At 38.7% G+C, this 12,496-nt stretch overlaps 1 protein-coding gene across 11 annotated transcripts in view; it reads right to left on the bottom strand.

Annotated features, from left to right (window-relative positions):
- Positions 1-5,924, bottom strand: part of LOC125739176 (sorbin and SH3 domain-containing protein 1) — a 78,584-nt gene extending 72,660 nt beyond the window's left edge. For 2 of the 11 annotated variants that reach the window (XM_049009022.1, XM_049009019.1), the window contains exon 1: positions 5,726-5,897. In XM_049009022.1, coding sequence (XP_048864979.1) covers positions 5,726-5,809 — 84 coding nt within the window. In that variant the 5' untranslated portion in view covers positions 5,810-5,897. Of the gene's footprint in view, positions 1-5,536; positions 5,677-5,725 lie in introns of those variants that run through there. The other 9 variants (XM_049009017.1, XM_049009021.1, XM_049009027.1 and 6 more) reach the window with 7 other exon arrangements.
- Between the last annotated feature and the right edge of the window lie 6,572 nt (positions 5,925-12,496).

Here is a 12,496-nt window from a genome sequence, read left to right as displayed (position 1 = left end):
AAAACTGATCCGGACTAACATTTCCAGTCTCCCACCCATGTTAGACACACACCAGTAAAACAGGTCTACAGAGGATGCCAAAGCCACAAACCTCCACACTGTCCTAACCAATCAAGAGCAACAGGGAAGTTATGCCAGATTACTTTTTCTAGACTTTAATTCTTTTAAACTGTAATCATAGGCTAATTGATTAAACGTAAGTAGCCTATTGATTTATTTCCATGACAATATTGTAGTGTAAATGCTTTGTATCAGTTATTTAATACTTTTTTTGTCACCCTGGTCTATTTCATATAAGAAAAGCCACACAGAATAAGCAAACCGTGAAGAATTCAGTTTTGTTATGATGTTTGTGATTAGAAGTGAATGGTGCTTATATTTTGAAAGATCACTTTGTTGACATCAAGACATGTTCTAAAATGCCGCCTGTACATGGAGTTACATGGCTGTCTGTAGAGGTAAATATATAACATCCTTAGGCGTGATATATTAATCTATGAATTATAGCGGTCTCTACATGTACATTTTTATGCCTGTAGGCATGAAATATTAACATGTGAATTGTCATCTTTAGGTGTGCATTTTTTACATCTGTATGTGTGAAATAATGCCACCTCTGGGCAAAAACTTTAAGATGTTTTTGGCCCTAATGGGCTTCCACAAAAATGTGCCCAGCCACACCTTATTTAAAAAAACGCCACTCCTACGAGCAGAAAGCTCCACAACTTGTGGACATGGCATGAAAATCAGCAATACGCTGGTATGAAACTAACACAACCACTTTGCCTCGCACTTTGTGCAGGTGGAAAATAGAGCCCATGGTCTTCATCATCTTATAAAAGAGTCTTTTCATTACCTCAGGAGCGGATCTAAACTGAACCTTAACCCAGCACTGGGCTTAATGAGTTTCATGTATATTTCATGTGGGACATACAAAGCCTATGAAATAACCCTGTCACATACACAGTATTACAGACTCACAGGCTGACCCCACAACCAGGGGCACAGTTACCATGTATGAAAAGTTTTTTTAAAAATAGCCAAAAATCATTACATCAAGCCCATCGTTTTGCAATTTCTATTGAATATTTCTTATTTCATTTAAATTTTGTAATATAACGATAAGATAAAGATACAAGATAAAGGTTTCAGTACTTACTCTATTTTCATTGGCAACTTTCTGTGAATTTAAGACTGTGTCAGAGTTTACAAGGCGCCAGACAGAGCGCGTGCAAATACATACTGAGATGCCGGTAAAGAAATGCAGTTCGGCCCCTAGCTGCACGCCTGTAGGATCATTAGCATCTAACACCAGAAAAATTACCATTTTACTACCACAAAGCACATAATATTTAATAAGTGTGCATTAGTGATGGGCGAAACTACTTTTTGGGAAGACTATTCATTCAATTCAGTTAAAAAAAAAACTTGTTCTAATTTGTTCACAACTCATTCAGTGGCACTTCTTGTTTGCATAAAATAGATCTGAAACACATGTTCCCGATTTGTCAAAAATAGCCTATTATTTAGGTCAAAAAGTGCAAAGAAGTATGCCAAATACCACTAAGAAGTCATGTGAGAAAAATAATGCAACCGAATTATAGTCCAACTCTTTCGACATTATACCTTAGATACTCCTATTTGTTTAAAACACAAAGCTGACAGAGTCCAAAAGCTAACAAACCTTGGTTAAACTTAACCTTAATTTTAAAAATGTGAAAATAATGCACCTCTAAAATTAAACTGCAGCATATGGGAAGTCACTGGGGCAGCATGATGCTGTAGTAGTTCACACTGTTGCCTCACACCTCCAGGACCAGGGTTTGAGCCTCTGCTATGTCACCATGTGTGTGGTGTTTGCATGTTCTCTCTGTGCTGTCATGGGGTTTTCTCCAGGTACTCCAGTTTACCAAAAACATGTTGAGGTTAATTAACGCGGTTTCAGATAATGGGTAGGAAGTCACTGCATATGTAGGCTGTATACTACAGTAGATGGTGTATTTCAGTCACAGCCAAGGTATTGCTCTCTCATTCAGTAGCCTATCTGAGTCTCCTATTCACTCCTTTGGGACTCTCATTATGGGGTGTGTTTCCCAAAAACTGCCACTGGCAATGTACATAGTTAGACCCATTCAGTGGCCTGGCAAAAATACATGGAATAATTTAAATGAAATACAGGCACGCATACCAATCATAGGTCAAAACATTGATAAATCTGGCTGATTTACAAATGCCAGAAGTGGCACTAAATGCAGAGCTGATAGGGAGTCGAAAGAGTCCTCTTATTTCTGAGCTGAGCCAAATGATCTCACTAAAAACAGCCAGAGTTCTCATCACTAAACGAAAGACTCTTGGTCATTCCTTCAATGTAGGTGTATACATTCAGTCCCAGGATTAGTTTCCAGCCAATCATATTCTTGCTCACAGCATGCCCCTACATACCTCACTGGCTCTCACTGGCCATAGTGCATTCACATCATAATTATGAGAACAAGCAAAAGAATGAAAAGAACACATCCTTGCAGTAAAGTGAACGTGCTGTATAGATCCTGTAAGGGACTTGTTCCTTGCAAATGAATAGTTTGCAAACATCACACCATTATTGAGCATTACAGTGTAGCATTTCCAGGGTTATTCTGTAATCAGTCAGGACCCAACCATACTCTCCATATGATCATGTCAGAAGATGTTCTATGTCCTTTGTAACCTCTCAATAAATACTAAATTCACATGAAGGCTAACACTCCCTCCAAATAAATTGCTCGATAGCAGGACATTGAGAGGCTGGCTTTCTCCAGTGAAAACCTACTAATACCACTATTGCTTCTAAGTAGGCCTGTCAGCTAAACCCAACTATGATATTATAGACCTAACTGAATTTCATTTATTAAGGTCCTTCTTATACTAGATATTGAAAAGGTATTGGAACATGCGATATTTGGTAAATTATTGTGAACATTATTTCTTCTATGTTTAAGAAACACATGCGATTACTTAAAAACAGAAAATATCATTATGACAGAGTCATTTAAGTACCTTTGCATGCAAGCATTTCATACTGCTGTGGTTCCCCTATAATGGAGTCATGCCGTTATGTGTATTAACATCCCACGTGTGGACCTTTTTTGACTCTGTAGTAGCATCAGCCATCTTTTATGGTGTGGTCTGCTGGGGTAGCAGCATCTCTGCTATGGACAGGAAGAGACCGAACAGGCTAATCCGGAGGGCCAATTCTGTTGTAAGATGCCCTGTGGACCTGGTGGAGGTTGTAAGTGACAGGAGAATAGTGGCTAGGCTGTCATTCCTGTTGGATAACATCTACCGCCCCATGCCAGAGACTCTGACAGCACTGAGCAGCTCCCTTAGTGGTAGGCTCCTGCATCCATGATGTGGGAAGGAGAGATTCGGGAGGTATAACAAAATCCTTGAAGCTGACCACACACACATAGACTAACCAAACACACACATCCAATACACCATGGTGCTTTCTTATGTGACATATTTCTTTGAGTGCAATTCCACAGTGTTGTACATATATTTATATTTTCCCACTCTGTACATACATAGTTTTTAACCTATTGTTTTTCATTTTTGCTGCTCTATTCTTGCACTGTCCACTTTCTGCCGTAATGACGCAGATTTCCCACTTGTGGGAATAATAAAGGATATTATCTCATCTTATCTTAAATACAAGGCCTAACATGACGGAGTTCCAGTGTCTCAGGTGCACGTGAAGTCATTCATGGACGACACAATGCAGAATCTTACTACTGTTTTCTCAGGCAAAAAGGCACTGGCATTCTGGCAGAAAAAAAAACGCTTAATTCTGCATTAGGTTCAATTTCCAGGAAAAAAAAATTGCAATTTGAAATTTCATACTAAAATCAGAAACTCGTTTGACAGATTCCATGCTTGACCATGAATTTTTACAGTGAACTGGCAATTTTCATGATTCTACTATGAAATCTACAGTCAAACTGTAAACTTCACTGTTAGAATTATTAAACAAAAAGCGGTGACCATGAACTTCAAAGTAAAACAATACTTCGTAGTTCTACTACTTCATGGTCTAACTGTAAACTTTATATTAGAACTATCAATAATTTAGGTTTAACTGTAGACTTTACATTTTTACTCCAAACTTTGCATTTTCCTAGTTTAAATGGCTGAAACATTCAATCGTGGTCACGTTTTTATTAATTATACCTTAATGAAAATCAACTGTAAGCTAAAAATGCATCCGACATGCAGCGGCCAAAACTGGCAGCTGGTTAATGTTTAACTGTGATATCAGCGCAAAGACATGCACTTTGACTGTTTAAAACAGTGGATACTACGGTGTGTGTAACCGGGGCCGGCCGGCGACAACGCGACTTTCAGGGCTTTTTACAGTATACTGGGCTCTGACCTTGCAGAGGCCTAATAACAGTAGCTTATATAATCGTTCAAAGTAAAACAGCTTATAGCTATACCCGTAAAAAGAAAAATACCGTGCGCATACATCAGTCCGAAGTGAAACAGTTTATACTTGGATCAGTCCAATTTAAAACAGGCAGTACCTATACCCAACTAAAATTAAACAGTTTATACCAATATCCACTCAAACGTTAAACAGTTTATACCAATACCTCTCCAATGTTTACACCTATATTTATACTAATGTTTATACGTTAACAGTTTATTCTTAGGTCTATATCTGTCCAAAAAGTGATAGTTCTGACTAGATCAGACCAACGTGAAACAAACTGTACTTATCAGTATAAATTTAGTAAAACCTGTTGTCCTATATCCGCCAGAAGTGGGCTAAATCACTTACCTTAGTTCAGTCCAGATTAAGCCATTTGATATACCTATTCGACTCCAAAAAATAAACATCAGTATCTATAGCTGTCCAAAGAAAACCAGCTTATACTTTACAGCTCAACCTCCGAAAAAACACTTTCAGGCTACCTGAATCCATCACAAATAATGCAGTTTTTACTTGTCCGTCCTAAGTATAGGACTTAGTAAGTAGATCCGTTCTAAAGTCAGACAGCTTGTATCCAGACCAGCCTAAAATGAAATAGTCTGTACCTGTCCATGACGACACGTGTGGCCTTGTCAGCATTGTGTAAATTTTATTAAACCAACCATGACTTTCATCGTGCGAAAACCAAAATATGGGATGGTCTCATCCAAGGAGATACCATGAAGCCTGCATGAATAAATAATTTTTTTTCGGTTAGAGGGTTAGTTTCCCATCGCCGGGATCAGTAACAGAGCGACCGGTATATAAAAAAAACCTCCAGGCGGGCGTTATGTGTTAATAAGCCGCCAGCCGGCCAACGATCTGAACAGCGAGTATTTTTCATATTATTGCCAGTGTTGATAGGTCATCACGGCTCTGATTATCATATGCATTTTCTACGGTGATATGAAAGCTGCCTTAATGCTCTCTGCTTTTCCTCAAATCGCCCACCGCATTAATTCAGTTTGCATTTGGAATTTCCTCATTGCGGTAATGTACGCTAGTAATATACACTAGCTCCAAACATACCGTGATGAATGTATAAGCTGAAGTGACGTTTACAATGAAAGCCGCACCATGACACCCAGGGCAGACGTAACACCTCTCAGCGGTTGATCGATTATTGCTGCACCATGGCCGCACGGATACAGCCGAAGACGTTTCAAAGAAACAACATCCCGTCCGCGATGACAGAGTGCCCCGTGATGGAGGTCTTACCTCGGGATGTGGACACGCCAGCTTCCTTCCACCACGCCGCAAACGGGATGTATGTGCGTTGCCGCGGCAGTCAACACTCCCCATCTAGCAGATCCTGCCCACCGCCTCCCCTCTCATTATAATACGCCAAAGGGGATGCAGCAGAGAGATCTGGGCCGAGAAAAGCAGTGATCGGGGAATTAAACCCGAACGCGGGCATAGAAAAACCAAGCAAGTTGAAACTGACCCGTGTAGTATTAGATTCAACGGAACATTTATATTAACAGAAACTTTCACAAACTGAATACATTATACCGTCTGAAAAAAGACATTAAAAAAAAACTCGTACTAGGAGTCCTGAACAGACACACAGGAATTACACACCATGAATAAAATCGCATTTATAACTGGAAACATATCCCAGATAGCACACATATGATCTTCAGTTTTGATTTAGCTTTTATCTTGCTTATTGAAAAGGCCATCTACCCAACGTTGAAAAATTAACCATTTGTGATAAGAATTCAACGTTGTTCCAACACTTGTTTGGACATTGATTTAATGTTGAATTAGTGTATGTTGAATCAATATTTGGTTATATTTTTTTCACAAGTGAATTAATGTTGAAATTATGTTATATCCAGCAGGGCTTTAAAAAAGCTTAATAGAAAATATGTACAGACATTCAAATTGAAAATGTATTATTCATAACACATTATATAAAAACATTCACAGAAAAATAGCATAATGGTAGTAATTTGACAACAATCACAAAAATACTGAAGTGCTAAATGACCCCCCAAGCCGCCCACACCCACTTCCGTTATTTTTATCTTTACACCTCCCTGAGGTTCTGCTGCATATTAGGGCTGCAGCTATCGATTATTTTAGTAATCAAGTATTCTATCGATTATTCCATAGTCTTATTAGAGACTATTCAAAAAAGCAAAAACAGACAGGTCTCTTAAAATGAACAACTCATGGGCTTCCTTTTTAGAAACATTTTTAATGATTGAACTCCATGCAACAACTGACAAAAGAACTAAACCCTTTTAGTGCATTTATGTACATATTTGTTTTGCTTTTTAAAGAAAACACTTTCTTAAATGCAAAGATAAAATGTCAAATAAAATTACTGAAAAAGGGTATACATATATCTTAAACTAAGGCATAAATTTAAATAACCTTTACTCTGTGTTCGTGTACATTTAGAGGAGGCATAAAAAAGTTCTGATAGGATTGTATCTCCTGGACGAGGTAGGAATGGTGTGTGCACGTTCATGTGCAAGTGAATGCGAGTGTGTGTTTGTGTTAGAGAAAGAGCGTGTGTGTAAGCCTTTAAAGGAGCATGTGGCAGTTGCAATGAAGAAAAATAAAGTGAAAAGTGTAACGGAGCTGTCTCTTTGCTCTTTGTTGTTAGTGTACAGACAGGCTCCAGCTCCATGTTAAACTACGACAGCATCATTTTCACTGCTGTTGTGTTATCATTGTTTTTGTTGAGGAAAAATAGGGGCTGCTTGGGCTGAGTCTTCTTATACTTTTTTTATTCACACATATGCCCATAAATTTCTTTCTATCACAGGTCTATTTTTAGCCACAAATGTGAGAGAAACGCTTGCGCTTACCTTGTATTGGTTCCACTCTGTGGACTCATCCACATGCATATGGATGCATAAACTGGGTGCTTTCTGTTGAGACGTTGAATCATTGACATTGTGCTATTGTGGTAAGCTAATTCGGTTTTACAATGGACACACTGCACAGTATTTTCGCTTGTCTTTTGTTTGAAATGGTCTCAAACTCTTCTTTTTCCTCTACTTTCCTCACTATTTCCCCTGTCTTCCTCCATTGTGCCATCAAATCAAACCTGCCCCACGTAATTCAGTGTAAGCACATCGTGCGACAATAATAATCCTCCGATTGAAACACGGTGATTATTAAACAGAACATAGTCATGCAGATTACGTGAAACATTGAAGCAAAGAATTTGCATCGAGGATTTTTTGTAATCGAGTTATTCAAGTTATTCAATGAATATCAAAGCCATTTTGTCACAGCATCACTGAAGATAAGATGGGTCACTTTCTTGGAGTGGTGCCATACGGCTTCTGATATTGAAGAGAAAATAAGTTGTCAGTAAAGATTTAGCAAAGCTAAATATTTTCAGTTAATTGATCAACAGTACATAGCTGAATCGTTTGATCTACAGTTACTAAAATGGATCAGCATCTTCCTTTCAATTTGTATTGAGGACAAAATTACTGTAAATACAAATTAAAATTATTATAAATTAAGCAACTGATTTTACAAGGAATTTAACACAAACCCCATTTCCAAAACCGTTGGAATGGCATGTAAAATGTAAATAAAAACACTGACATTTTAAAAGAGATGTGAAATCTTACAGTGGAAGTGCAATAATTCTCTGGCCCCTGCAAACAGAAAAAATATATATATATAATTATGCAAACCTTTTAAACATGCAAGTTAAGCAACTGTAAAAAGTATTTTTTAAGTTTAAACTAAGTCTGTCAACGTAAAAATAAACTTTAGTCATCTCAGCTATGACACCAGAACACGTTTCCAGTTATTACAGAGTACAAAAATTTTTATTAATAAATTACAAATATCAACTCAATACAATAGGTATTTTAGACATCAAGAATTTGTGTGAAACAAGAATGTTGCAAAAACAGTCAAATAGAAAACAATTTGAATAGTGGAATGTAATTGTGTGCATTATATATGTGCATTTATCAGCAGAGTTTAAATATGAGTACAGTCAATCTATACAGCTGTATTGTATAGCACAAGTACTATACACTATATACAATATCTATATAGTATCGAAATAGTATTACCCTCGTTTCATGCTGTCTTGCCATGCTTCCCCGAAGATAACACTTGCCAAATCGGAACGAGTGTCTTCGGTTCAAGTAATTTAGCTGTGGAGCTTAATGAAAAATTGCAATTTTCATTGCCAATGACAATTCGCGCCAGTTAGCATAACACCACGCTAGCAGACCATAGCTGCTCTGAGTAAAATTGTTCTAAATATTAGGTGTAGGAAGACTATAAATAAAAATGCTGCACACAAGCAACAGCTTACAGGAGTCGAACCGATAAAAAATAATTACACATCATTCGTGATGGAGTCTGCGCTATCAAATGATATTTCAACTCGGGAACTTATCGGTGATGGCACGTGAAGGCAGCATTACCACCCTTGCTACGAAATGCGACAGAAAGCCATCATATTTGCAGGTTGACTGTGAGCTAACCTTATGGAAACAGTGTGGACAATACTTACCGAGAAATAAAAGAACATAAGCAAATACATGATCTATACTTAAAACACTGAGATAAATTTTTTATATTTAATTGTTTAGCCCTAATGTTGACCGAAGACTACATCTACTACCACTGCTAAGCCCTCAGCTCAATTCGTCGTTAAAAAAACAGCATTTTTTGAAAAGAACAAGTTTTGTAATATGGCTACGATAAACCTACAAATTTCCATTTACGACATAAAACATTCATGATACGTTTATCCCTTTAAAAAGTAGAATATACTCATGTATCTGGCGACATCCGACGAGCTTTTTCACGTGCTGCTTCTTTTCGCGGCACAGTTTAATACCAGAAGCCCGTCAGATGAACTGCGCATGTGTGAGAACACGTCCACTCACGCCTATATATTCTACTGCGGTTTTTCTGAATTAAACAACGCGTGTTGTCTACATTAAAATATTATTCTTAATAGAAATACGGTGAAAACAAATGCACGTATATCAATATTGATATCACCACTGAGCATAAATTGATTCAATGTTGAAGAACCCACCATGAATCAATGTTGATTGATCATCCCCGAGCATAAATTCATTCAATGTTAAAAAACTTAAAAATTATTGTTGATTGACCATCCCGACCACACAATGTGAATTAATTCAATGATAAGTATTTTCAGAAATGTCGATGTTGACACAGCATCTTATATTCAATGTTGAAAAAATCGCTTTATATTGTCACGATTGCCGGGTGAGCGGGTAATGCACTCGGGCAGGAAGCAGGCAAAATAAGGGAAAACTGGGATTTAATAGGGAACATGATCGAGCAGAACAGACTACCGGTACTGACATCGACCAACATCAATGACGGACAAAGAACTAAGGCAAGACATGGGCTGAAATAGGCAAGACAACAGGGTACAGCTGGGTACAATCAGGGAAGCCCACGTGGATAATCAGGGGGCGTGGCACACACGAGGATCGTACGAGCTGGGAGTGACATATATCAGCATTGAATTCATTTTTGGTCGTTTGCCACCATCAATTTTTCAATATTGGAAATCTGACCAAAAATCAATTCAGTTTCAACGATGATAATTTAACGTTTCTTGTATTCAACGCATTTAACTATACTTCAGCGTTGAAACAATAATATGATGCTTTCTGGGTAACACTCACCTTTCACAAATAGACAGATGATACAGTATTTCATTTTTATTATAGTTCAGCTTGTATTTCGGAAATAGAAGTGATGTTTAATACCTCAGCTGTAACTTGCACTATATGGACAAAAGTATTGGGACACCTGGCCATTACATCTACAGTACAGGAACTTTTATGATATCCCATTCTAAAGGTATCATTATGGAATTGGTCCCTCCTTTGCAGCTATAACAGGTTTCCACAGAAGGATTTCCACAAGATTTGGAGTGTATCTGTTTTGCCCATTCATCCAGAAGAGCATTTGTGAGGTCAGACACTCATGTTGGATGTGAAGGTCTAGCTCACAATTTCTACCCTAGTTCATGCCAATGGTGTTTTATGGGGTTGAGGTCAGGATTCTCTGCAGGCCAGTCAAGTTCTTCCACATCAAACTTACCCAACCATGTCTTTATAGACCTTGCTTTGTGCATTGTCCCTCATACTGCCAGACAGAACACATTTCTACTGCTCCAGAGTCTAGTGGCGGCGAGGTTCACACCACTCCATCTGATGCTTGGCATTGTACTTTGTAATGTGAAGCTTGCATGTAGCTGCTTGGTCATGGAAGCCTATTCCATGAAATTCCCAGCACAGTTTTTGTGCTGGAGTCAATGTCAGAGGAAGTTTGGAACTCAGCAGTTGAGTCAACAAAGTGTTGGCAACTTTTCTGCAGTATTCAGCGATCCTGCACTTCAAATGGTCTGCCGCTTCATGGCTGCATTTTTTTCGTTCCTAAATGCTTATACTTTGCAAAAGTACCACTTACAGTTGACCATGGAATATCTAGTAGGAAAAAAAAATATATATCCATCCATCAATCCATTTTCCAAACCGCTTATCCTATTGGGTCGTGGGGGGTCCGGAGCCTATCCCGGAAGCAATGGGCACGAGGCAGGGAACAACCCAGGATGGGGGGCCAGCCCATTGCAGGGCACACTCACACACACCATTCACACCTATGGGCAATTTAGTGACTCCAATTAGCCTCAGCATGTTTTTGGACTGTGGGGGGAAACCGGAGTACCCGGAGGAAACCCTACGACGACATGGGGAGAACATGCAAACTCCACACACATGTGACCCAGGCGGAGACTCGAACCCAGGTCCCAGAGGTGTGAGGCAACAGTGCTAACCACTGCACCACCATGCCACCCCCTCAGATATATATATATAAAATTTAATACTAATTTAATTATCGTAAAGGTTGCCAAGTTCTGCCCCAAGTGAACATATCGCCACCACTCACAGGGATCAGGGATGCCAGGTCCTGTCTCACAAGGCAGGAGAACCAATCACCATGCCTCACAGATTGCCATGAATGACATTGCTCAGATCACTGGACAGACTGGTGCCGTGGGTGTTTGCCTACACTATCCAGCAAAGGCATATAGAGAGCTGATGAGGAAACAGGCCATGTTTAACTACATAGTTTTGTTTCTTTTATTCACATACAGTGAGGGAGATAATTATTTAACCCCCTGTTGAATTACTAACTAGATCCATTTATAAAAAAAAATGAGAAGTCAATTAGTCATTTATCTAGGGAAATTATTTGATCCCCTACAAGCCAGAAAGAAATTAGGTCAAGTACATGTGCACTAACACAACACAAGTAGAACTTAATTAAGTATTACGATACCAAGCCATCATTGTCATTTAATGGCATTACTTTGTCAAACAGCATTCTTGGGTCACTAACCTGTCTACATCTTCAATCTTATCACCATCGGAAATAACAAAGAGCTGAGACAAGACCTTCACAAATATGGAATAAGCTACATGACCACCAGCAAGCAGCTTGGTGAGAAAGTGACAACTATTGTTGCAATTATTCACAAATGGAAAAAAGACAAAATAATTGTCAATTACCCTCGGTCTGGGGCCCCAAGGAAGATCTCATCTCATGTGGCATCAATGATCTTAAGAATGGTGAGGGTTAACCCCAGAACTACATGGGAGAAACTCGTTAATGATCTCAAAGCATCAGGGACCACAGTCAACAAGAAAACCATCGGCAACACGTCATGCTGTTACAGTTTGAAATCTTGCAGTGCTCGCTATGTACCCCTGCTCAAGAGGGCCCATGTTCAGGCCTGACTGAAGTATGCCAGTGAACACCTGAATAATTCTGATGAGGCTTGAAAGAATGTGATGTGGTCACATGAGACCAAAATCAAGCTGTTTCGCATCAACTCTATTCTATGACTAAGAGGATGAAGAACTTAACGTTTTAACTACGGAAATGTCAAGATTTTCCACAAAGATACATTATAAGAGAAACTTGAAAAATGACAGAAAA

This window comes from Brienomyrus brachyistius, chromosome 3, assembly GCF_023856365.1.
Source record: "Brienomyrus brachyistius isolate T26 chromosome 3, BBRACH_0.4, whole genome shotgun sequence".
Taxonomy (NCBI): domain Eukaryota; kingdom Metazoa; phylum Chordata; class Actinopteri; order Osteoglossiformes; family Mormyridae; genus Brienomyrus; species Brienomyrus brachyistius.
Note: the sequence above shows the minus strand (reverse complement) of the source record. Positions and strands in the feature narration are given on the sequence as shown.